Here is a 24,721-nt window from a genome sequence, read left to right on the forward strand (position 1 = left end):
TTCTGTAAACTTTCTTTAAAATCTTGAAATGGTGGTGTGCTAGAAAGCAGCTATAAAGGATAAAGGAGGTGAGAATCTCACATGTTGCCAACAGCTTAACAAAAGTTTTTGTTCAAAGATGTTTTGATCCATCTCAGAAAGAGCTTTGTCAAATTTAAATGTTGTCTGTGAACAAAAATAAAAGTTTCAGTAGCATGCTCTGGACAAACTGCCCAGCCCAAAACCAAACAGCCTTTCCTGATGTGCATTTTTTCCTAACCTCGTTTCCTCTTTCTTAACTTTTCTACAATTGGAGAGAAGTGGAGAGAATTGGCTTAAGGAGAACTGCTTCCCTCTGCTTATACTGTGAAAGACCATGATACCCTCTCAATCTGTTTTACCATTTAAGCCTTACCTAAAGTGGGTACAGGTAAGGCTAAAATTACCAAAAGCTATCCCCCAAAGACCAATTAAAACACTGCTGAATAGAAATTTCATAGAGTATCATTAACATGCTATAACAGGCTACATAGTTTTGCAGTGTGACAACTTTCTATTTCACTGAGGCCATTCTTAGCACAAGTCATGACTCCTTTCCTGCACAGTAACACTTCTGAACATACAGTAACTTGCCTGTTATCCAAACTGGAAAATATATAAACTTATGGATTTAAGAAACCAATATATGCAGAGTGTGTTTGCTGTTGCTCAATCATGGATTAAACATACTGCAGATTGGTGCTGAACAATGAAAGTGGAGAGTTGAACCAGTGTCGTTTGGTTTAGCCAGGGGTTAACATGGCTTCATTTTGAGAACTTGAGCGGAACAAAGCATGAACTAAATGGCTGCCAGGCTGTTGGGATTAGGCACGGCACAAGCTGCAGTGACTGCAAAACCAACCTTCCAACTCAGAAAATAAAAGACATTTAGGAGAGATATACAATTCTAAGGATTACTGTATGTCTTTTGGAATAAAAAATGTTATCAGGTTCCAGTTCTTCATTGAACAATATATGTTGAGTGAAGTATTAAAAAAATATGCAATTTCCAATGCAACACTATTTTAAATAAAAAAAACTAGATGTCTTATTTCCTTTAAATTCAGTCTGACATATCTGGCCTCTTAGGAAAAGTTGAAATCTTGACAAAGTTTTGAAGCTTTGAAACATGCTGCACACACAACATGACTTTGTAACAATAGACCTGCCAAAAGTCTGTGGGGTTGAGGAGGTTAATGACATACGCCACGGTGAAACAGATCAGGCATCAAACCTCGTGCCGACAAGGTGCATCTGGAGTCCATACCTACAGTACATTAGGAAGCAGGCATATGACAGGACGTTTTTTAAACACCAACCAATAGAAAAGCAAAGAGAGAGCTTGAGAAATAGATTTAGAATAAAGAAATGTACAGAGGGGTGGTTGAGTGCAAGATAAACCCCAAAATATTTTTCATTTTTCATTGTTATCATCATGCTGACCGTTGTGCTACTTTGTCAAATGGAAAGTTTTACAGTAATAGCTTATAAATGCATGGCCCTGATGGAAACTTGACTATAGCTATAATAGAGTGGTTTACTAATTAGTCTGAAATCATGTAGTTCATGACAATAAGAGGAGGGCCTCAACCAGACCGCGGCTCTGCTTAACATAATTCATCTACTGAGGTTTTGATAGCTGCATACAAATGCCAGACTTAACCAGAAAAACATCCTGCAGGTCCTGAGGACTGGAGAGACAGAGGGAGACAGAGAGAGAGAGAGAGGGTGAGTAGTAGATGGGCACTCCCAGTTAAACACATGGCTTCAGTTTCCCTGCTCCACTGTGTGGTGTGGCCTTGCATGAGACCAAAACACTCAAACAACCAAATATGGTGTTCATTAGGACGACTCAGTGTATTGTGCTGGCCACCTCTAACCATCCTTTACTCGCTCTGCCTCCATATGCTCCTGACAGAGAGAGAGGATCAACTTCAGAGTGAAGTACTGAATCATCTGAATGAAAAAAGCTGATGATCAAGCCTGCCTTGCTGTCAGTAGAAGACCAACAAAAATTACTTCTTCTAATTCTCAACAGCACTACAGAGCCTTCTGTATTCATCGCGAGACTGTAACCCAGAGTACAAGATTGTGAACTGTCATTCCTGACCTAAACATCTAAATGAGAATCACTGCATACTTCAAGGTCTAGTCTGTGAACAAAGAGGGGAAAAAAAGCACATCCACTATGTCCATATTTGGTCTGACTAACTTTGCCAAACCTTCCAGTAGAACATATTTCTCCAAACATCCACTGACTCAGCTATGAAGGACAATACTGACATCTGCTGGAAAGAATGTAGAAAGACCTTATTTTCCTACCAGAGACATCTCTTTTGTCAACTAAATGCATGAAAAAGGACAAAATAATCTTCATGTACTGGTTGTTTGAAATTCTTTATTTTTGGTGAATACAAAAAATACTTTTGTGACCAGATAAATATTATACATACAGCATCAAATCATAAAACTAATGCAGTCTGTTAAAGAAAGCACAACACCTATTCATAACAGAGCTACTGTAGTAACTTTTTCTATTTCCTTTAATACTTGGACAAATCAGTTAGACAATATATCTCAGGGTAATTCTTACATTTATCGATAAAAACTTAATTTTATAGTGGTTAGACAATGAAACAAGGAAGTAATTCAGTCCAACCTTTAAGAGGGACTTGGTATAATGAATTTCTCGACTTCAGACACAAATTGCCACATGCTCATGGAATGCAGTCTAGTGTTCATCTTCGATTATAGTCGCTAAATGTCAAGGTATCCACAGATGCCCTTTTTATATCAGCATTATAGCATTGTAGGCAGATAGGCCACCAGCAAAGGCGTTGTATTGTATGGCAAAGGACTAGGTGACAGTTTATTAAGACCCCGATGGGGAATAGACTGGCATAATGTTCTGATCCAAAGAGGACAAGGCTCAGGCTCCCACCCAGCCTGATCTTCAGCTGCTCGCATGGCAGACTCAAGTAAGGCACTAGTACACAATGCAGACCAGACACTGGCATGGACAGACTGAGGAGATGACCTGCTTAAAATTTTCAATATATTATACATCAATATACTAAAAAAAAAAAAAAAAAAAAAAAAAAATCACAATTGAACCAGTTTATTCAATCAGAGCTTGAAGCTATTTCCTTTTTGTTTGTTGGGAGAGTGTCCTATAATTATTATAATGGAAGCTTTAAATTTCCTTCTTCAGTGCGTAAAGTTATGAGCAATGTCAGTGCATCCCGTATACTCGTTTCATTCATTCAAGAGCCTAAAGCAAAATATCATTGCACACAACCAATCTTACAACTAATAACAGCACAGACTCTCATTATCAGCTCGCTAGAATATTCAGTGTAACATATTGCTATAGACAGTCAGTCTAAAATGAAAATGCCTTTACCGCAACAGGGCAGTAATGAGTGGAGAATAACTCTATATGTGTGTGTGTGTGTGTGTGTGTGAGGTGAGTGTGTGTGTGTGTACAGTATAGGGGCACCTGAAAACTAATCTGGCTAGTGTTACTGGAAGGGGAATTAAAACATGAAGACAAAGGAGAATGAACATGACAAATAATGTAAACATAATCCTAACACAGCTCTGTGTATGCGAGGGAAGGAGAAGAAGCTCTTGTGGGGTTACATGAAGTGATGTACAAGCAGCATGACATATTTGGTCACATTTAGTCCAGATTCTACTGAATAACACAAATGACACCTGTCTGCTCTTTAAAGGACCAGTTTGTAAGATTTAGTGGCATCTAGTGGTGAGATTGCAGATTGCAACCAAATGAATACCCCTCCCCTCACCATCCCCGTCCAATGTAAAATGTTTGGTTTGTCCATTCTGGGCTGCTGTAGAAACATGGCAAGCTCCATGGAGGAGGACCTGCTTCCTATGTAGATGTAGAGGAGTCATTCTAAGGTAACAAAAACACAATGATTCTTATTTCCAGGTGATTATACACTAATTAAAACATACTTATGAATATTATTGTCCATTTCTGCCAAGTCCGCTAGATGCCACTAAATCTTACACACTGGTCCTTTAAGAAATAGTACTTTCTTTTTAAAAAAAATCTGTCAAGAATAAATATCTTTACATGTTGGCCAGTGGTCTTACTTTATTTTCTACTTTGTCATTTACTCCAATCAGAACCTCTCACTGTTTGGCATTAAGCTGAACTACATCGTTTCATCCTTAATATCTGAAGATTTGCTAGTTTACCAGCAAATCCCAAGTTCACATTTTTATTAGTAGAATACAAGTGAATTTCCACTATACTACTCTATTGGTTAGTAGCTTCATTGATATGTATAGACGTTATGGTGCATGCAAGCCAGTGATGAAATGAGGCATTCCTTCCTGCCTTTTTATTGACCCTTTGAGGTTTTTAAATATAGAACAGAAGCTATGGACCCTTAGGTTTGTTCTGCCATTTGCAGAGAAATCATCAGTTCATTTCTATTTGTTCTAAACCTTCAAACAATTATAGAACATTCAATGACGATTATAGAGGATTTCTGCATTCGTAACATCTTCGATTCATGATTGTAACAGTCAGTAATGCTCATGATGCAGTAATACTCACAAAGCAATGATACGTTTATCATACAACTTTATCAAACAGTCTCCACTTTCTTATAGTGAAAACTGTAACAACCTTCTCCATATAAAGTCTGAATGTCAATGCCATTCACTGACAAATACATACGCACGTCACACATACATACACGCACACAAATACACTACAGAGCACAGGCACTTGTTTTTCTCACCAAACAGGCCTGTTTCAAGTGCTGTATATTCCTCGGTTACATGAGAGGAAAGCAACCGACTGTACATCGGCAGCGTCTCCCCTTGATAAGAAGGTCTCATCAGCATGGCACACATCCCACATGCTCAGCCAATCAGCCCTCATCCTCCCTCAGTTCGCTGGGCAAGAACTTGTACTGCTGCTGTCGGATCTGAGCCAGCTTCTTCCGGGCTTCCTCCAGCTCTCGCTCTTTCCTCAGCATCTCCTCCTGAGCCGCAATGATCTGAAAAGAACGGTAACAGCTGACAGAAAATGTGGCTTCCACTCATCATAATCCCATTCCTGTGGATAACTTGATATGAAAAACCAATCGCTGCACTGTACTCAACTCAAACTGTTAACTCTCAAGCACTACACAGCAGAACATACATAAAATAGCACCTTGTAATGAGAAAGTGTGGCTCATCCAAATTTTCTAAGAATATTTATACATATAGTAGATTTTTAGTAATGTATGCAGAAAGTAGCATTAAACCATGACTGAAATTGTGATCTCTGCATGATACATAGTAAGCCTTATTCTTCTTGGTCAATACAGCATTTTACAGAAAAAATAGGGGTTTTTTTTGTTTTGAAAAATAATAATTTTACTTTTGAAAACAGGAATAGGCTATGTAAAGATGCAATGTAACATAATAAATAATGTAAATAATATAATAGTGTGTAAAAAACAGTAAATGGTCAATAACAGTCTAAAGTGGCTGAAGAAACAGTTTTGTACCCCTCAGTGCAACAATGATCAGATATCAATGAGACAGTGAGCCCCATTAGTCAGATTAAAAAATTGACAGCTGCCCAGCTGGCGTGCACCACAGACTGAGACAGGAACTCAATCAATCAAGATGAAAAAAAGATGAAAAATAAAACTTCCCATAGAATCCCAGGGCTTTCGATCATCATTCAATTTTTTTGCAAAACTGGAAAGGAACTCAAGAGAAACTCTTCAAGAAATGTGATCTTTTGCAGCTGTGGGCTTCTAGTAAACCTGGGTTTCTAGTAAACAACCGATCAGCTTTGAAATGAAGCTGATGAGTTGTTTATCCACAGCGGCCCATCACAATTTCAGAAAAATGTCTGTGGCATTTTGGCATATCAGTGAGAGGTGCAAACGTTCCGTGAAAAGGGCAAATCACACAATGAGCGTGATTTCCTTGTCTCACCTGAGCTATGCCTCCAACGAATTTGGTCTTCACCACAACACTGTCATCTTCAGACTTGTCAAATGCTGCTTTCTGAGCTGCCTTCACCAGGTTGTCTGAAGCTCTCTTCACTGCATTGCCAGCAGCCTTTAGAGAGGAAATCTCAAAATTAGCACACAGCACACGTTCCATGAGTTTCCATGGACAAATGAAAACTGTGTATGATTGTTACCTGTAGTCTCCTCATGGCTTCAGAATCCTGGTCAGCCTTCACTTTGCAGGCCACGAGGAGCTGAGCGGTAGAGGCTGCAACCTGTTTGGCTGAAGAGATGAGCTTCTCCTCGCTAGCGTGGCCTTGCACTGAGGCGTTCGCTGCCTCACACAGGTTACTGGTGGCCGCAGCTACCATACGTGCCTACAGCAGACAACAAATTTAGGCATGCTCATGGTTGAGTTCATCTGGGTAACAAGTTTGTGCAGTACTTTGAAAATTAGGCAGTAATAATCAAAGTGACTTACAGCTGATATGAGACCCTGTGACCATTGGCCGTCATCCACTGCATTGGCTAGGTTGGATCCAACCTGAGATTGACATTGGGTAAAAAGTAAAGATGCAACTGTTGTATTACATTATTAGTAACAGCAGTCATGTATCTTTTTGAGTAGGTGTGTAGACTGACCTTGCCTTGTGCCACCAGTTCTCTTTGAGCTGCTGATGCAGATTTAACAAGAGCGCTAGTTGCTGCAGCGATGGACTTTGCTGCCTCTAATATCTGCTCCTCAAAATCCAGTGTCTCATCTGCCTGCTGGAAGTAAAAGCACATATCAGCTTAAGACTTAAAACTACAGTATCCTAAGGTAAGAAAAGATCATTATTACTGTGTAACCAACTGCAGTGCCATAACCAGGACTGTAGCCAGGATTTTAGTCCCACAACTAAAAAATTCTGGCAAGACATTATAAATAGAGACTCAAATTTTACTACTGTATGTGGATTTTTTTGAGTTTTTAAAAACATTTCAACTGTTAACTGATCAACTGTATTATTTGTAAATTGTATTTCTGAACATGATGGTCTAAATGCTGTTTAGCCTTTTCTACACTGACAGAAACAACATTCTGATATAATGTGTAATGATGTAATGATGTGAAAACAGAGTATCATATTAATAGGCTAAAAAGTAGTTGTAGAATTGACAAATAGAGAATATAAAAAATACTGGAATCAGCCTGTAAAATATCTATCAAGTGTTGTTTTTTAATTGTAGTAGGTAACCCCCCCTCAAGCTTCCTAAAGCTCCCAAATTCCCAGAAAGCTACTCAGTACATGACCTTAGTGGCAGCTATGACCCTGAGCATAACCTTTGATGTTCAACTTTATCTTTTGCATAAAGCACAGTCACATATGATGATTTTTCAATGACAACACAGAGCAGCATCTAGATACAATGCCCCATTCCTCAAACTTGAACTAAATACCGGCATGAAGATCACTATGCATCAGTTCAGGGACAGTCAACAAAATGACCATCGCTGCCTGAGCAGTCAACAACATGTGATTGACCTCCATAAACACATAAGGCACACGTGGCTGGAGACAGGGCGGGACACTGTAGGAATATGTTTGATATATAGTTGGACTGAATAACAACCTAATATATCAAACATATCAGACAGAGCCCTGCAGAGAAGGCTTCCAGGTCTACAACGGCTCAGAGAGGGTGGGAGGCAGGGAAGCATGCTGGGGCAGGAGAGAGAGCCCCCCCCCCCCTCCCTACAGGGTGGGAGAGATGAAGGAGTAGAGAGGAGAGGGAATAAAGTAAATAACTAAAAAAAAAAAGATTGATGGAAGCAACATTGTTTGAATCTGGTGCAAAAACAAATTTTATGGTGGCTTGATTCCTCAATAAATTATACAGTATGTGGTACTTTATTAGCTCTGTAACAGTACAAAATCATCCTATAAATAATAGTTTTTTAAATTTATCAATATATATCAGTATGTGAGCACAAATTAGGGGTGGAGAAAATATTTTATCTAGTTTTTAAATGTAGGGGACAGTCAGGCAGTCTTGAATACAAATTAACTGCTGTTAAATGAGGAAAAAAATGTGGTAATATTCAGCAGTATTCTCCCTTTAAATACTATTTGATGAGGCTTGCATCCTACTAGATCACTAGAGGGAGACACTGACATCTAAAAGAGGAAAAGCCTTTCACTCACTAATCCTCTTTCATAAACACAAAGGTCCTCATAAATGTACTCTGTAACTGTGGAATTATAGTATAAGACAGAGCATTATATGGTCTTTATTAAAACTGGTGTAACCTAAATATGCGGTCCTTCATATCATACAGACAGAGGGTTGAACTAACAATCATGTTATGTACAGGAAGAGGTATAGAAACAGGGGGGAGGGTGGGGGGGAAATCACTACAGGCACAAAAGGAAGAGCACCGGGATCCAACTATCCAGTCTCCAGAGACAGATAAACAAACAACACAGTCATGCAGCAGCACACCACAAACACAACCCTGCACTGCATACGAAACAACATAAAAGTAATCTCACTTTTCAAAAGCACCATTACTACCATCTCCAAGCTTTTCCCTGTTTTCTTTTCGTATTGTGCGGTAAAGTTGTTTTGTTTTTTAAGGCAATACCGCAGCATGGGGGAGATGAATAACAGGCTGAAAAAGCCTCCCTCAGTTTAGTTTAGAAATGAGGAACACTGCAATAAAACAAAGGAAATAAGTTCAATAAGACAGAGGCCCTCTCTTTCAGAAAAGGGTCACAACAGTTCATCGCACATTTTGAACTCTTTCCAACATAAGCTTGAGGAACCAGCAGTATAATTGCGTCTCCTGGCAACGCAACTCAAAATAATGTCCGAAAGTGCCTTTGAAGAAAGTTTTCCAAGCATCATATGTTAGCTCACAGGACCAGCTGTCTGAGTCAACATGGTGTGTGTGTAATGAAGAAAACTATCGAGATAGCGGCTCAGTCACAGAAAAAGATGACTCCACTTCAAAGGCAGTGTCACCTTTTCCTACCTTCAGCCCACATCGTCTCCCTGCTGATTAATTGCAAAAAGCTGTGCGTGGGTTTGTGTGGGCGGACAGAGTTGAGAGGGGCACATATACCTTGGGTTTGGCTCTGGGTTTCAGCTGTTCTAGTTTCTTGGCTGCAGCTTCAATGGATGCTGCTGCTCCAAGGAGCTCAGTCTCTGCGATGACAGTGGGGTCCTCAGGGTCCACACACTCTGATCCTGAAAGGCATGATCATGTTTTTTTTTTTTTTTAGCACAGACTCACAAAAGAAACACCAACACTGTATTTCTGGTGATAACATTTTATTTTACAACATATATCTGCTATAAAAGCTCAACATCTCACTCACTCATCATGCTTCAACTGAATGTTCTCAGTCTTTCATACAGGCACCACAGAGATGCTAAATCTCAACTTCAAAGCTGTATACGCTCCAAAAAATTGTTAGCAGTATGGCTGTAATGCCTCAAAGTTTAAATAACATAAACTAAAAGTTAGAGGAAATGCACATTTGATGGGTCATTGTCTTTTTTTATAGGTTTTTAAGTGCCTATAAAACTTAGCAGTTTGGGAACAGCTTGGTAAAGCAGATGGAACATTGTTTTCATAGATTATGTTGAACTCTGGGGAAATCTGTTCTTCACCCCCACCCCCAAGCCGTCTACTCCTCTGCCCCCTTCTGACTGTATGAAAGGTGATCTGGAGGAACAAAACACACCATATCCCACTTACCTCCATCTGAGGCGGCAATGAAAGAGAGGGAGAGAGGGGGGAAAAAGAGCACATGTGACATTAGAGAGTTGAAGTAGATAGCCCCACTGGGTCTCGGGCTATACACTGAAATCTAATTCTCATCCAAACACAATCTATTACTCCTGTCAGATGCAGCAGTGCAGCTTCTACAGGAAGCACTCCAGTGTGTTTGTGTCATAACCGCCCAACAGAGCTTCATTTGGAGCAATTTGCAGAGCAGTCACTCAATGGTGCAATTTCAATATTCTAAAGTGATTTTCATGACTTATCTTTATTAGGGACGCAGACAGGTTTGGTGGCTTGACTCAGTGACACTAAAATATTATTCCTTTGACTAATCTCTAACATCTTCACACTCCTGTCATGGATTTTCACGTTTTACAAAATTGAGTTGGCTTTTGATGGGAATCCCCGTGCTTCAAACTCACTGTGTTCAGCAATTTCAGCTTTCCCAGTTTTACACTGCAGTGTCTATAATGTCTGATAGTCATTTTAAAATTAAAATCTGCGGCCAACAATTTTTGGACAACGTGCAAGATCTTGTAAAAGACTCTACTTATACAACAAGCTACTGTTTCATAGAGCCATAAACACTTGGGATGCTAAAAATATATAACTTCCATGTGCGTTAAATGATCCATAAAATCAGTTATAATAGGGTCACAGGTAACTAAAGGTTGTCAAGCCTAACTTCAGTTTGTGTGCGGTGTGTAAGAGTGTGTGACTGCACATCAGCGGCGTGTGTGGCCTCACCTTTCATGGCCTCAGCTGTCTGGACGAGCTCTGTCACACACGCCGCCACATGCTTCGAGTGTACGGCCAGCTGCTGCTTCTGCTCCGGCGTGGGCTTCTGCAGCACCTGAAAACACAACGTGTGCACAGGCACATACACACACACACACACACACACACACACACACACACAAATATACAGGAAACACAGGTTAATACAATAAAGATGAATCAGAAAGGAAAGACAAAAAAAAGCATCTATATCTGTTCTACCATCTTTAGAACTTATCTAGACAATAAATTATGTGAAAAACCACTTGGATGAGTCTGCACTTTCTTTCATTAAGTCAAGTTAGTTATTTTTTTATTTGGTTCTTTGTTAGTTGACCAGTGCAGTAGCGACAGCACATTCTTTCTAATTAACCACAAATGATAAAACATGGTACTTCAGTGGCCTAATGTCCTCCCACAATCAACTTGATGTACCCATATCTAATTATGCAAATTAGATCACTAATAAGCAACTTAATGCATTAATTAACAAATTGTTACATGTCAACACCTGTGTCTGCACATAACACACAGGGAGTGTTATTATAAACTAAGCATCAAGGAATTTCATGAAAATAAGTTTAGCTGATTAATATGTAAATCTATGCAACATGGTGCACAGTAATTAAATCAGATCGGGTAGACTGTGGTGGAAGATATTACATTTCCATAAAGTATTACTCTTAAAGGTATACTATGCAGGAGTTGTCGGTTGCTGTTTGTAAACACACAGCATTCAAAGTTGGCCCCTCCTCCCCGGCTCAACGAGTGAGCGAGAGAGAGAGCAGCGGTGGTCGAGCAAGCTAGAGAGTGAATGAAGAGAGGGAGCAGCGCTGGTGAGAACAAAGCCGTGAAACAGAGAAATAAAGCATTATTTTCTGATTGTTTCACAGTGGTTTCTAAACCACAAATAAACATGCCCACATCTCCGCATACCCCTGTGGGAAGATGCCGCGTTGCCGGATTTTGTATGAATGCAGAGCTTCATCCTGTCTGCTGTGGCCTCTCTGCTTTGCATGTGTGTAGCTCAGCCCTGCCCTCGGTCGAAAAGACACACAAACCTGCAGCTCTTTACACATCCATGACACAGAGACAGAGAGCAGAGCGGTAGCAGAGGAGAGAGACGGAGACAGAGATGTAACCCAAGTCCTGACCTCATATCCTGCATGCTGTCATTGGCTGGGGGTTACACACCCACTGCCCAAAGGTTGACACCCAGAAACGTCCTGACCTCAGCAAAATAATAAGAAAATACAGGCAGAGGGCAGGGTCTCTGTAGATAAATATATGACCACACACTTCTAGTGGGTCATAAATGATGATTGAGAGAGATTATTTTTGTATAAGTCTATAGATTATTTATTTAGGAAAATCCTGCATAGTATACCTTTAACTTATGTAAAAATGAATGTGGTTAAACACAGAATGTGGAGATAAAACCATGTCTTCACTTCTATCATTTATTACTGACTAGTAATCATTCATGATACCTTATTTTGATTATCAGTTGAGGGTGATGCTGCAGTAAATGCAGAGACAAGCGAGTTTGAGGAAGAAGACAGGAAGCCAGGAAAGATTTGTCAAGCATCAGAAGCTTTAATCCTGTAGATAAGACCTGTGAAACCTCACTAGGCAAAAGTAAAGATTATGATCCACACATGCAGTACACACGATATCTAATCTCATCCTTCCTTCATGAGGCACGTGATGGTCTAAATCTAACCTGCAGCACTTGCTCCAGAAGGTTGACGTATCCGGTGGTGCACTCAGAGCTGTATTGCAGGGCCTTCCACTTCAATTCTTCGCCCACTTCAGGGTGGTATGCTGCTTGCTGGAGGGGAGAGAAAACAATGTTGTATGGGAAATCTATAAAGGAGACAAAAATTGCTCCCACTGGGATGTCAAGAATAAACACAGGTCAACATCTAAGTGAAAATGTGCTACTGTACTGTGCAAGAGTTCTGAGACAGCCTCTATATATAATTCTCTTTGTGGATATATACATTATCTAGTTCTCATTGCAAATCAAAGAGCAAATAAAAACTCTCATACAATGCTCTGTCTTCTGTGTATTTTCATCTGGTTACCAGTGCTCTCCGGTCACTGAAGGACATCCTGACTGATGTTCTGCTGCACGACTTTGAAAAGTGACTGAGTCACTACCAGCGGGAACAGCAATAAAGCAGACTAGACTCTAATGTCCTATCTGCACTCAGCGGGCTGGGCTCACATGTTCCCTGGCAGCCTGGTGCTGTCTGTGTGAGGCCTGTTCTGGCAGGGCAGCGTGGATTAGCACCTTGCAGGTAGTCAGCATATCCGAGATGGCTTTGCGGCTCAGGTTGGCAGTGGCTATCACGTCCTCCTGCTGCGCCGAGTTGCCTGCAGCTACTGCCTTGGCTGTTGCTATGGTGATGCCCTTTGTCATGCGGATGAACTCCTCGGGTGTGGTGGACTTGTCTGGGACGTCCTTGGACTGGAACACCTGGGATGACGATGACCCACAGGTAGTTGGATTAAAGCATGACAGTGGCACAGATATATTAATCCAGATTAAAACATTCTCAGAGAAGAACCGAAGAAGTGCACATGGACTCTGTATAGCAGTAGAAAATGTAAACAAGTAAGGTGGACAGAACATGCTGATATGGGCTACGTTATTATTGAGAGTTAGGTAGACTGTGTTGAGTTTGGCTTTGGCTGTAGCTCTTGCTAAAACCTGCTCTCGGGATGGGGGTCCTCTGATAAGGATTAGCAGTAATTTACAAAAAAAAACAAGCTCTTGAAATCTTCTTCCTTTCTCACTTGGTCTGTGGCTGCTATTCAGACCCTGATAAGAGCTGTGAGAAAACTGCAGGGGAAAAGAGGAGTTGGATGGATAATAAAGAAAAAAGAACAAAAAGCTCCCCTGTTTTGTTCAGAATAATAGACATAGATATCCCTGACCCTCATTGAGCCAGTTTTGCAGAGAGGCTGTGTCTCATCCGTTGACTCCCAACAGACCATAAAGAAGAGTGTTCGGCCTGTCAGGCGCTCTTACTGTCAGCTCCTGTTTGATGCACTCAATGGTGGCCTCCAGTGCCCTCGTCCCACGAGTGGCTTCATCCTCAACCGCCTTCACTGTTTTGAGAAGAGACGTCACGTTGGTGACCATGACCTGTCAAATAAAGGGAGTAATGATGATACTCGAAATCAAACCAGGAGGTGGAGCTCTTTCTCCTCAGCTGCATAACAGCAAAAAATTATTTTTGCCTCCTCCTTCACAGATTCCATTACAGTGAATAATTGAAAGAGCTTATCTATTGAAAATTAAAAACATTGGCTGCTAAAGAACCACTGAAGGATGTTTTTCAAAATTAAAAGAGACCGATTTAGTACTAGTAATACAGTTTTTTCACTGACACCCAGGATGGAAAAAAAACATTTTAATTTTACTCAGGGTGACACATTCTGCTCTGCCTGTGCTGCATTCAGCAAAGTGCACATTATTAGGTTAGTAATTCGAGCAACATGCGCACCAGGAGTTTGAGAGGGTCACATTTGGAGGTCACCATATGTTGGAGGTACAGAAACAATCTGTCAATGTGACCAGGTCCATGGGTGGCCCTCATTCCATTCAGATGAGAAAACATAAGGAACCCTATGCAACAGTTGGAGTCATACCCTGCGGTTGGTATGATAGTGCTGAGAAAAAGAAATAAATAAATCAAGAAAGTTTGCAGAAGGATTCTTAAGATGGCAAATCTCCGGTTGAGAGGTATCTGTCACATCCTTTGATCTTGGGTTGTTCGTTGCACTGACCACAGCTGCACCAAGGTTAGATGTAAAAGGTCTGATGATCTCCACTTTTTATCCCCCAGCAGCAACCAGCAGCTGTGACAGCGGTTGTGAGGATCGAGAGTAAAATGACAACTCTCGCCTCTCTTGTGTATATATGCTCCAGATTCTTGCAGCTCTTAGCGGCACCAAGAAGTCGTTTGCAATCTTTTCTCTGATCCAGTCTTCACTCCGAACTCTTACACACTTTGCATGAGACTCTTAAATTTATGACACTTATTATTATACTTCATGCACTTCATATTACTTTATACTTCTGCTGCTTCTGTCTACAGCATATGCAGCATCTATTGCATGTTTGTGCTTTCTGGAAGAGAGGTCACTCTTCTTCTGCTGATTATTGTAAGTTTTTTCCTAATTAAAAGCAAAAATCTAAGGATAGTAGATGTTCTGTGCTGTACAGATGGTAAAAAGCCCTTTGAGATAAACGTTTGGCCGATTTGAGGGTATATAAATAAAATTAACCTGGTTTGATGAATACAATGCTTAGGCTGAACTGTAACTCAAGCCTCAGTTATACTGTGGTTGAGGAGATAAAAAAAACATGCAGAAATGGTCACAATAGAAAGATCTGTGGCCACAGACTGTTCTCAATGGAGCACACTAACTCTATCTCTCACACAAAAATAAGCATGCACACATCTTTGTGATGGGTCTAGCTCCACATACTGACACTGTTTGACAGAAAAAGTGAATAAAATACACAGTCTGATAAGAACTGTCATATCCTTCTTGTAAAAAAGCCTCACTTTGTGCTACCAGATACAGTGAACTCCACATAGCAGTAATACAAAGAGCATTTCTAGAATACACATCCACATACCATATCCTCTCAGTGAGGGAGCATCAGCTGAATAATAAATTGCAGAATCACATTGCTGAAATCAATACACAGCTACACCAGATATGACAATCACTTGCTTGAGCGGCCTACTCCTTTACCTTGGCAGCGCTCTTCAGCTGATACATGGATGGGTCGTCAGCAGGCTTCCCCGCAGCACATTTGGTGGCGCTGATGAGCTCGGCCAGAGCCTTGGCCACATCCCGCACCGCGTTTATCAGAACCACCTGAGGAGATAGAGCTAGGATCAATAGAACACAATGGTCAGAGTATAGGTTTATCAGAGGAACCCTGGGGAGAGGATTTAACACTGCTGCTGTTATCAGTCCCACCTAGTCATGATACTTCAGACTTAGTGGCCGACAGAGATAGAGGCATACACACAGCAGAAAGAGGAGACACAATGTGTATCAGATGAAAGTGCAATTACACAGAGAATCACTGGCTGTACAATAAGATAGAAGACTTTCATTGTAGATGACTGGAACAACAGAACTAATGATGGGTTATAATAGCAAGTTAAAGCTCCATGCAGCATAATTAAAAAGTGATGACTGAGCTTTGTCAAATATGTTAATCCTTTAGAAAATAAACAAATACAACTGTGAATACATATGGCTGAAACATCTGTGCTTATATTAGTCATTCTTTAGTGAAAATGCGTGATCGATTATCATCACCTGTGTCTCAGGGTCCTCAGAGCCCATGCTGGTTGCTCCCAGTTTGACCACTTCAGTTAGCTGGGTGATGGTCTTGGCTGAGGACTGGGCAGCCTGGGCCAGCTTCTCCTGGCTGGATGCGGCTCCAGCCACCAACAGCTTGGTGTCCTCCACCAGCGCCTTGGCTGTCTTCAAGATACTCTCCCTGAGGGACGGGACACATTGTGTCACAATCTGCTCCACAGTCACACTCAAGTACCAGCAATATGAAAGGAAGCTGTTACTTTTCTAACCAGAATGTTTGTTTAGTGAGGACAATTTTCAATTTATATTCAATATGTGAAATGCATCTCAGTAGTCAGCTTTATTGGCAAAATGCACTTCTCCTGAGTGAGTCATCAAAAGAAAAGGGAGCTCTGGTGTTGCAGCGTAAAAACCTAGCAACTGACATCTTAGTAATATACATGTTACATTTCTTTACCCTTCTGCTCTTGAAAACTATAAATCTATTGCCTATTTGTATCATTATCAAATGTTGCTCTTTTTTGAGAGGTTTTGAATTAACACCATGTCCTCGTCTGGTTGTCTCATTGTGGCAAGGACATTGCACCTGTGGTCAGCAAAAGACTCTTCATTCTCAGGGTTCAGTGTTCCAGCTGAGGCGAACATGATGGTGGTGTCCAAGTCAGCGATGATGCCAGAAACAGCACTGGCTGCCGTGATACAGGCCTGGGTGCCTTTGTTACCCGCCTGCAATGCTGACAGTACCAAGGACACCTGCAACATTTGAAGCGTAGCATAAGATTTAGAAGTGTAAAAATATCTATATATAGCCTGTTCTTATATGCATTGCATGTGTTAAAGATTAAAGAGCAGTCTTTCCTCTTAATAGGATGTTGGTTTATAAAGCAAGTGTGTGAGGTAGTGAATGTTTACAGATCTGGACAAGCTAGATTAAAGGAGGAAGCCAGGGAGAAGAGAAGAGAGCAGGGTTAAACATGCATTAGATCAGAGTCTGCTACACAGTCACAATGAGTCAATGAGCCTGACTCTGCAAATCACACGGCTCCCTTGAAGACTGCTCTCTGCCCGTCCCTCGTAAAAAATGGGAAGCCCTGAGAGGTACATTTCAACGAGGCAAAAGTTTCACGTATCAGCAAGCGTGAGACCACAAATTATTCAAGTTTGATATGAGCCCTGAATCAAATTATAGCCTCGGAGTGGAGAGAAATACTAATGTGCGAGCAGCAGGGCTAGCTCCTGCCAGGGTCACAGCAGGGACACATTAGTATTATTATTAACTGCACAGTGTGAGGGTGGTCAGGAGAACATGTTTCATGACCTGCAATACTACAGTAAAACATAGGTTATTACCACCTAGAGTAACACATTAAATCTGTATTCTTCTGACTCTATTATAGGTCAAGGGTGAAGCTAAACATAATTACAAAGCATACCTGTCAGCTACAGTATAGTAAGCAATTATTCATACCTGAACTGCTTATTCGTAAACCTTGCAGCTGTAAACATTTGTTTCTCTCCTCTCTCAATCAAATAAAAATCTCCCTCTCACCCTCCTCCCATGGGGGGTGGTGGTGTGTCTTCCTACCAGAGGCCTGGGAGTATATATATATATATGTATGTATATATATATATATATATATATATATATATATATATATATATATATATATATATATACCATATACAGCAGTAAGGCTACTGAGTAATGCATTTTCATAAAAATGCCAATGCTGAGTTGATGCTGATAACAAACTTCAAGCTAGAAAGATGACATATTATGACAGCAAACATAGACTTGCCTTAAAAAGTAAAGAGCTTCCTTCTGCAAGAGTTAAAGAAGCGGTACGGGTTCCTGTCCATATAGCTTACCTTCTCTGTGACTGCACGGGCACACTCGATAAGTTCCCTTTTGGAGAAGCTGTCAGTTGGGCTGAGCTGCAGGGCTCCAGCTTTCTGGACCAGGTAGATGCAGCCATGGCCCAGCTCTTGCACTCGTGTTCTTATCTGGAAACCAACCTGAAAGCATAACCGGGCATCGACTTACACGGCATCCATCTTCTGATTTGTGTCACCATACTACACAATCACAATCATGTCCTAAACTAGCATGTCTCTTATCCAGAGGGTGGATGAAAAATGATTTCGAGCACCCTCAGAGAGGGATTGCTGGCACTACACCTTTAATTTCCAGACTGAGATTCACGGGTGGGTGGTACTTCATTATAAGCATCACTATAGGCTTTTAGACTTGTAGAGGCACAATGTCGCTATGGTAACCAGCAGGGTTTCCAGCAGCCTGTTATACACAAGATATTGATAAGAGCTGTGTGCTTATTAGTCCAATGTTTCCACACATTGCTGTGCAATGGACAACACAGAAAAGCTTTAAGAAAAGACTATGTGGGTGCTGAGAGTGATGGATGCTGCAGGGATATCTTTCTGTTTGATCTCACACTGTCGGGAGCAGTCTTGGGGAAGGGGCGTCATATCAAAGAACAGCAAACATCTGCTCTGATCAGTGTGTGAGTGAATATATCCGAAAGGATTTTTAGAGTAAAATGCAGACGTAAGCTCATATTTCAGTCTGACATTTCAGGGGCACAATTGCAAAGAGATATACAATGTGAACTGTTAAATCTTTCATAAGAGTGTGTAATTTTCTCACATCCTCCATGGTACAGAGAACGTGTCTTTCTCACCTCTTCTGGCTCTGCGGTAGCTGCAGCAAGACGTCCTTGGTGTGCTAGCTGTCCATAGTCCACTGTCACCTGAGAGGCAAGGCCACCGAGCTCCTCAGGGCAGGTTACTGACTTAGTCATCTGGCAAGAGAGAGAACATACATCATCAGTAGAGGCAGATTAATGTTTCTCAGGCCCTACTGACAAATATTGTCATTGTAAATTGGAAATGTAATGGAAAAGACACTGTTGGGCATGGATATCCTGGTGCATAAGCATGCTCACCATCTCCTGTGCAGTGATGGCAATGGCCTTGGAGAACTTCACCATTGTGGTCTGGTAGTCCACAAAGGAGCCCTCGGGCTCAGGAGGTGTTCCTTCATCCAGCTGCAAGGATCAGCCCTTTTTAACACTTATTTATTGATTTAGCACATACACACTTATCCTACAGGCACTCTGATTAATGTTGATACTTTTACATATATAATTTGATAGTATTTATGATAAGGTGTAGCCAGTTACAAGCTGTGGATATCTGTATAATATCAATATGATGCAACTGTCTAAATATTTTGTAATCATTATTGTAGCTTATTGATGTTTTATCAAACAACAATAAGTTGTAAAAATGCATAAACAGAATGAGCTTTTGGTTTCCCTGGTTGTCAGCACACTTTAAAATGAACAGTCTCTTTTCTTGTCTGTCAATACAGCTTAATTTATCTCTTTAGGTTGCAAAAGTACATACTTAATAACTGCAAACTTCAAGGATTACAGAATAATATAGGACAGTGGATGTTACCACATTATAATAAGTCATCAAATCTGCAGGGTCTAGAGGGTCAGATAGTCCAAGCCTGATTCATTTTAGAGGCAGTAACAAAGATAAATCAGGCTATGCTAGTAACACTGATATTGGATACACACCATTTGGCAACCCAAGTTCTTTTTATTTTACGGTATGACTTGTTAATTGATGTATATTTTCTTAACAATTAAAAAGCCATTAGTGAGAACATTAAGCCCTTTTTTATGTATGCGTTATTGTAAAGTGGTTCCACTTTATATATGCTAATGGAGGTTTAATGATGGTTGCTATCCTAGAGTATGTTTAAGCTGAAGGGTAAAATAAAGAGGAAATTTACAAGTGAAGGATAAGATCTGAGCCAAGTGTATATGTCTGAGTATGTGCAGATCATCTTCAATTATTAACCGTGCTGTCAACACAGTGACATGTCCCTCTGCAGGATGAGTGACAGCTAACATCACCAGTGGGTTGAGGATTTAAAACTTGTCATCTACTGGACTAATGAGAGTCACTGACAAGGACACACTTTGAGCACACCCACTGTGGAATTACTCTAACAGGGAAAGCTCATTTTGCCCTCAGACAAATAGGTATAGGGAATAAGTGTCAACCTGAAATCCATTTAAATCACCTGAGCGGACTTCTCATGAGATTCTATCACACGTACACGCGTTCTCTATCAGAGCACACACAAACACATTCTTACTCACCCTGCCCATGGATTCGGCGATGGACTCCACCATGCCCCCAACCATGCCCCCCTCACTGGCCGCCTCATTCAAAGTCACCATGATGTCGTCCACAGCCTCCTTCATCAGCTGGGCTGCTTCAGAGATGGCATCGTGGGTATGGGATGCCTGGAGATACAGTCAGCTGATTAAAGTTTCTGACACTGTCTTGGTCTACCTAGAGGAAAATTCATCACATTGACAACAGCTCCACAGTGTCCCTACAGCTGCTAAGTACTCAATGTCTTGCTAGAGGACACTTCACCAGGGTGGATTATTGCTGTTGTATGAACTTGTACTACCCCCTGCTCCCAATAATTCAAACTCAAAGTTCAAAACAATAATAAATAAAATAGTAAAATCTAGCAATAAGAGAATTATAGGACACAGGAATAAAGAGCTAATCTGAAGAAACACGAGAGTTCCTAACAAGGTCATTTAATAATTTTAGAGCATTAATGATGGTCAGTAGTATTAAGCTGAGGTTACAACAAGGTTACAACAATGGCATCTGCCTCAGTGCAACTTTTTTTTTTTTACAGGCCCCTCTCACCTCAAGACTCATGCATAATCATGTAATCACACACATACAGATGTGTCCATGTATGCACACACACAGTATTTAGAACAACTTGAATTTTATAGGTCAGGCTTTCACATCACAAGCTGTAGGCTGTAAGACATGAACTCTTGTTTGTTTCCTGGTGGATTGGTGATGTGTGTGAGGCTACAGGATTTTGGGACTGCTGTGTCCATTTTTTTGCCTTTTTCTCCCCCCATCTCTCTCTTTCCTCTTTGTTCCCTGTCTACTCTCTCTACTGTCACTGTAATAAAAAGGTGTAAAATTAAATTATGAATACAGTTATTAACCAAATTAATTTAATTCGTCTAGAAAGATCTTGAGGTAGACAAAAGTGTTAAAAGTATTGTAATAATTATAAGAATATAAAAAAGAATGTTTTTTTCATAGGGCTGGAGTACCAAATACAAACATCACTATCAAAATACTATGATATTATTTCTCTTTATCTTTAAAGGTTCAACTTGTAAGAATCAGAGCAACAGGCTGTGGCCTGGGAGCAACACACTGCGGTTATTGTGTGCTTATTACCACCTTTGGACTACTAAAAGAAAAAAAGGGATAAACTATGTTCTGATGTCGCTCTGGAGCTTGTTTTCTTCTCCTTTGTTGAGGAAATAATGTTGTTTTAGCTGTGTGTGTACTCAAAAGTGAATGACTTGTTTTTTACAAAAAAAAAATGCAGCTTAAAGTGCTTTACAGCAAGAGAAATTACATGCACCAAGTGCTTCACATCAAGAAAGACATAAAAGGAAAAACCTGTAAATGTACATAAGAGGGAAAATAAAACGTTTTGATATAAGATAAAATAAAGAGAAAATAGAATACTTAATAAAATAAAATAAAATACAATAAAATGAATAAAGATAAAATAAAATAGAATAAATAAAAAAAAAAATGTATGTATAGAATGTATAAAATCAATTGCAATTCAACATTTTAAAAGTGCAGTAGTGCATAAGTGTGAAGCAGACTGAGACAAAAGCTAGTTAAAGGCTAAGGTGAATAACTAAATTTTTAGCTTTCTTTTAAAAATAGATGGCTTCCCTGATATTTATCGGCAGCGTGTTCCACAGTTTTGCTGCAGCAGCAGATGATCGCAGTGTTCTTGAAGGCAGATAGTTAACAAGGGAGGTAGCGATGTACCTTGGTCCTAGCCCATTAGGGGACCTTAAAGTCAATTCTAAATGTCACAGGAAGCCAGTGCAGAGCAGCTAAAACTGGACTAATGCCCTCTCTCCTCTTGGTTCTATAGCCGAGCTGCAGAGTTGTGAATACGCTGAAATCTCTCAGTGGTTTTTTTCAGAAGGCCAGTAAAAAGTGCATTACAGTAATCAAGTCAGCTTGAAATGAAGGCATGCATCTTTTTGATTCATAAATGGTTGTACTTTAGCTATGTTTCTAAGGTGGAAAAATTAAGTTTTCGTCACCTTGTTAACGTGGGACCGGAGGCTTAGATCTGAATCTAAGATAACGCCAAGATTTGTAACCTCAGATTTCATCCATGGAGTTAATTTCCCCAGATTATTATACAGCATTTCTCTTTTTGTTTTGGGGCCGACTAGGAGGATCTCAGTGTTGTCCACATTTAACTTTAAGAACTTATTGCACATCCATTTATTTATTGCCAGAAGACAGGTAGTAATGGAGTGTATAGCTGCAGATTCATTTGGTTCAGCGGAGACGTACCGTTGTGTTTCATCCACATAACTATGGAAACATACATTGTGCTCTCTGATGATGTCACCAAGTGGCAGCATGTATAGTGAGAATAATTATGGACCACGGCAGCTCCCTTGTGGGACCCCAAAGCAGTTGTCATGTTCCTCAGACACATGATCTCCAAGACTGATGTAAAACTTTCTCCCTTTGATGTATGTTTTGAACCAGTGTAACACATAGTCAGAAAGACCAACCCACTTTTTCAGATGATTGGTTAGGATATCATGGTCAATCATATCAAACATTGAACTTAGGTCTAAGAGGATAAGAATTTAGACCTTATTTAGAGTTTAGTCTGAGGGCACTGATTATTTTAGTAAGAGCAGTTTCAGCGCTTTGGTATGTTCTAAAGCCTGATTGAAATTCCTCCAGGATATTGTTTGTTTTGTTTTTTTAAAGAAAGGAGTTCATTTACACTGAAACTATCTTTTCAAGTATCTTACTAATGAATGGAAAGTTGGATATCAGCCTATAACTGGTCAGTGCATTACCATCTATGTTGGGTTTCTTTAGTAATGGTTTAACAACAGCTATTTTGAAGGCATCTGCAAAGATGCCTGTTTGAGGTGATGTATTTATGATGGTCAGGACATGACTTGAAACGCTGTCAAACACCCGCTTACAAAATGCTGTAGGTACAGAGCAAATACACGAGGTGGAGGAGTTACATTAAGTGACAGTCTTAAGAGGCTTGGTTAATTTAATACAGGTGAATTTTCCCATGGTTACATCATTTACATCATTACATCAGAGCTAATATCTGCAGGGTGTTTCTACTCGGAGAGCACCGTTTTTGTTGTGTTGTTGTGTTGTTATGCTGGTTGTCTATTGACGTTAGTGGGAGAGAGGCAAGGCACTCGGGAGCGTGCAACAACATCACATCTGTTGGATTTTTGCAAAAAAAAGTCCACAAGCTGTTACAGACAACCAAGAAAGTTGGGGAAAGTCTCATTTTTTACATTACATTTCTACCCTTTTCACTCATTGGCAATAAAAAAACTATTAATACATGTAAATTGCTTCACAATTCTACATATAGAACCTTTAATACATGGATATTAAAAGTAGTATATTTCACATTAAAAAATACATGTTAGGCAAGCACTGATAATAAACTTCTTAGTACCTTTGGGTTTCCGCCGCCTTCCTTGGCAGCATAGAGCATCTGCAGGGCAGATTCAGATAGGGTCTTGGTCTGGTCTAGAATGGTCATCTGCTGCTGGTGGTCGTGCAGTTTAGATGCCAGGCCTACTGATGCTACAATGAGTGGATCAAAGTAACTGGCCAGCTGGGTCACCTGAGAAAACAAGTTTCAGAGAGTCGTCTGAAGAAGGATTTGATCAAAAGATAGAAAACAGAGAGAATGGGTTTTTCTTTCTACATCCAGAGGGGATGAAGGGCTATAAGGTCAGACCAGCACCTTGTGTCCTAGTTGGGCAGCTTCACCTCGGGCTGCCGTGGAGACAGGATCAATCAGATGCCCAATCTCCTGCACAGAGGATGTCAGCTGCTCCTGAAGTGCCTGGTGAGTTACAACGACAGACAATTACGGCATAAGTCACAGCAGAAAGACTACAGATCCCATTAAGTTCTTTCTCTCAGACAAGATAGAGTTGATGGGGTACTTGAACTCACTTCCATGGAGATATCATCTCTGCAGGGCAGGGTCTGCCCAACTGCAGCTAGGGAAGCTTGCTCAATATCCCGGATACACTTATTGATGTTATCAATGGAGTAATCACACTCCCTCTGTCCTGGTGCCTTGTCCCTATCATCAGAAATATTGAAAAATACAGTTAGATTTCTGCCTCTGTTGGTGCAAATTAATACAAAATAATTTTAGAACTATAAATAATGCAAAAAACATAATAAACAAAAAATTCATATTTAACTGAAAGGAATATTTCCACATTTTTGGAAATGTATTCAATTTCTTGACCAGAGTTAGATTAGAAGATTGGTACCACATATCACACATCTGTACACTAAATATGAAGCTACAGCCAATTAGCTGAGTTTTGCATAAAGACTGGAGGCAGGGGGAAACAGCCACCCTAGTTTTCTCTAAAAGGCAAAATAAATCCACCTACCAGCACCTCTAACTCTAGCTCACTAATTAACACATTAAAAAACATTTTTTTAATCCATATAATAACTGAAGTGTAAAGATGACAAAAAATGTGCCTTTACATAGAGTTATGTGTGGGATGTCTTCTTGGCCAGGACACTGACTTCCTGGAGTCCTTTTGTCTCCATGCGGTTGTCCGGCAGCCAGCAGGGACCCCAG

At 40.4% G+C, this 24,721-nt stretch overlaps 1 protein-coding gene across 8 annotated transcripts in view; it reads right to left on the reverse strand.

The window, feature by feature from the left end:
- Positions 1–2,396: 2,396 nt before the first annotated feature.
- Positions 2,397–24,721, reverse strand: part of tln2b (talin 2b) — an 85,086-nt gene continuing 62,761 nt past the window's right edge. For 2 of the 8 annotated variants that reach the window (XM_044356313.1, XM_044356311.1), the window contains exons 38-58: positions 24,070–24,202; positions 23,855–23,956; positions 23,561–23,731; positions 20,115–20,261; positions 18,882–18,983; positions 18,618–18,737; positions 17,788–17,934; positions 16,505–16,671; positions 15,916–16,099; positions 15,337–15,462; positions 13,598–13,714; positions 12,857–13,042; positions 12,284–12,391; positions 10,531–10,636; positions 9,757–9,762; positions 9,118–9,242; positions 6,654–6,779; positions 6,493–6,555; positions 6,206–6,388; positions 5,995–6,120; positions 2,397–5,057 (exon numbers count right to left, since the gene is read on the reverse strand). In XM_044356313.1, coding sequence (XP_044212248.1) covers positions 4,929–5,057; positions 5,995–6,120; positions 6,206–6,388; positions 6,493–6,555; positions 6,654–6,779; positions 9,118–9,242; positions 9,757–9,762; positions 10,531–10,636; positions 12,284–12,391; positions 12,857–13,042; positions 13,598–13,714; positions 15,337–15,462; positions 15,916–16,099; positions 16,505–16,671; positions 17,788–17,934; positions 18,618–18,737; positions 18,882–18,983; positions 20,115–20,261; positions 23,561–23,731; positions 23,855–23,956; positions 24,070–24,202 — 2,674 coding nt within the window. In that variant the 3' untranslated portion in view covers positions 2,397–4,928. Of the gene's footprint in view, positions 5,058–5,994; positions 6,121–6,205; positions 6,389–6,492; positions 6,556–6,653; positions 6,780–9,117; positions 9,243–9,756; positions 9,763–10,530; positions 10,637–12,050; positions 12,189–12,283; positions 12,392–12,856; positions 13,043–13,597; positions 13,715–15,336; positions 15,463–15,915; positions 16,100–16,504; positions 16,672–17,787; positions 17,935–18,617; positions 18,738–18,881; positions 18,984–20,114; positions 20,262–23,560; positions 23,732–23,854; positions 23,957–24,069; positions 24,203–24,721 lie in introns of those variants that run through there. The other 6 variants (XM_044356314.1, XM_044356312.1, XM_044356315.1 and 3 more) reach the window with 5 other exon arrangements.

The sequence above is a fragment of the Thunnus albacares genome, chromosome 7 (assembly GCF_914725855.1).
Source record: "Thunnus albacares chromosome 7, fThuAlb1.1, whole genome shotgun sequence".
Taxonomy (NCBI): Eukaryota; Metazoa; Chordata; class Actinopteri; order Scombriformes; family Scombridae; genus Thunnus; species Thunnus albacares.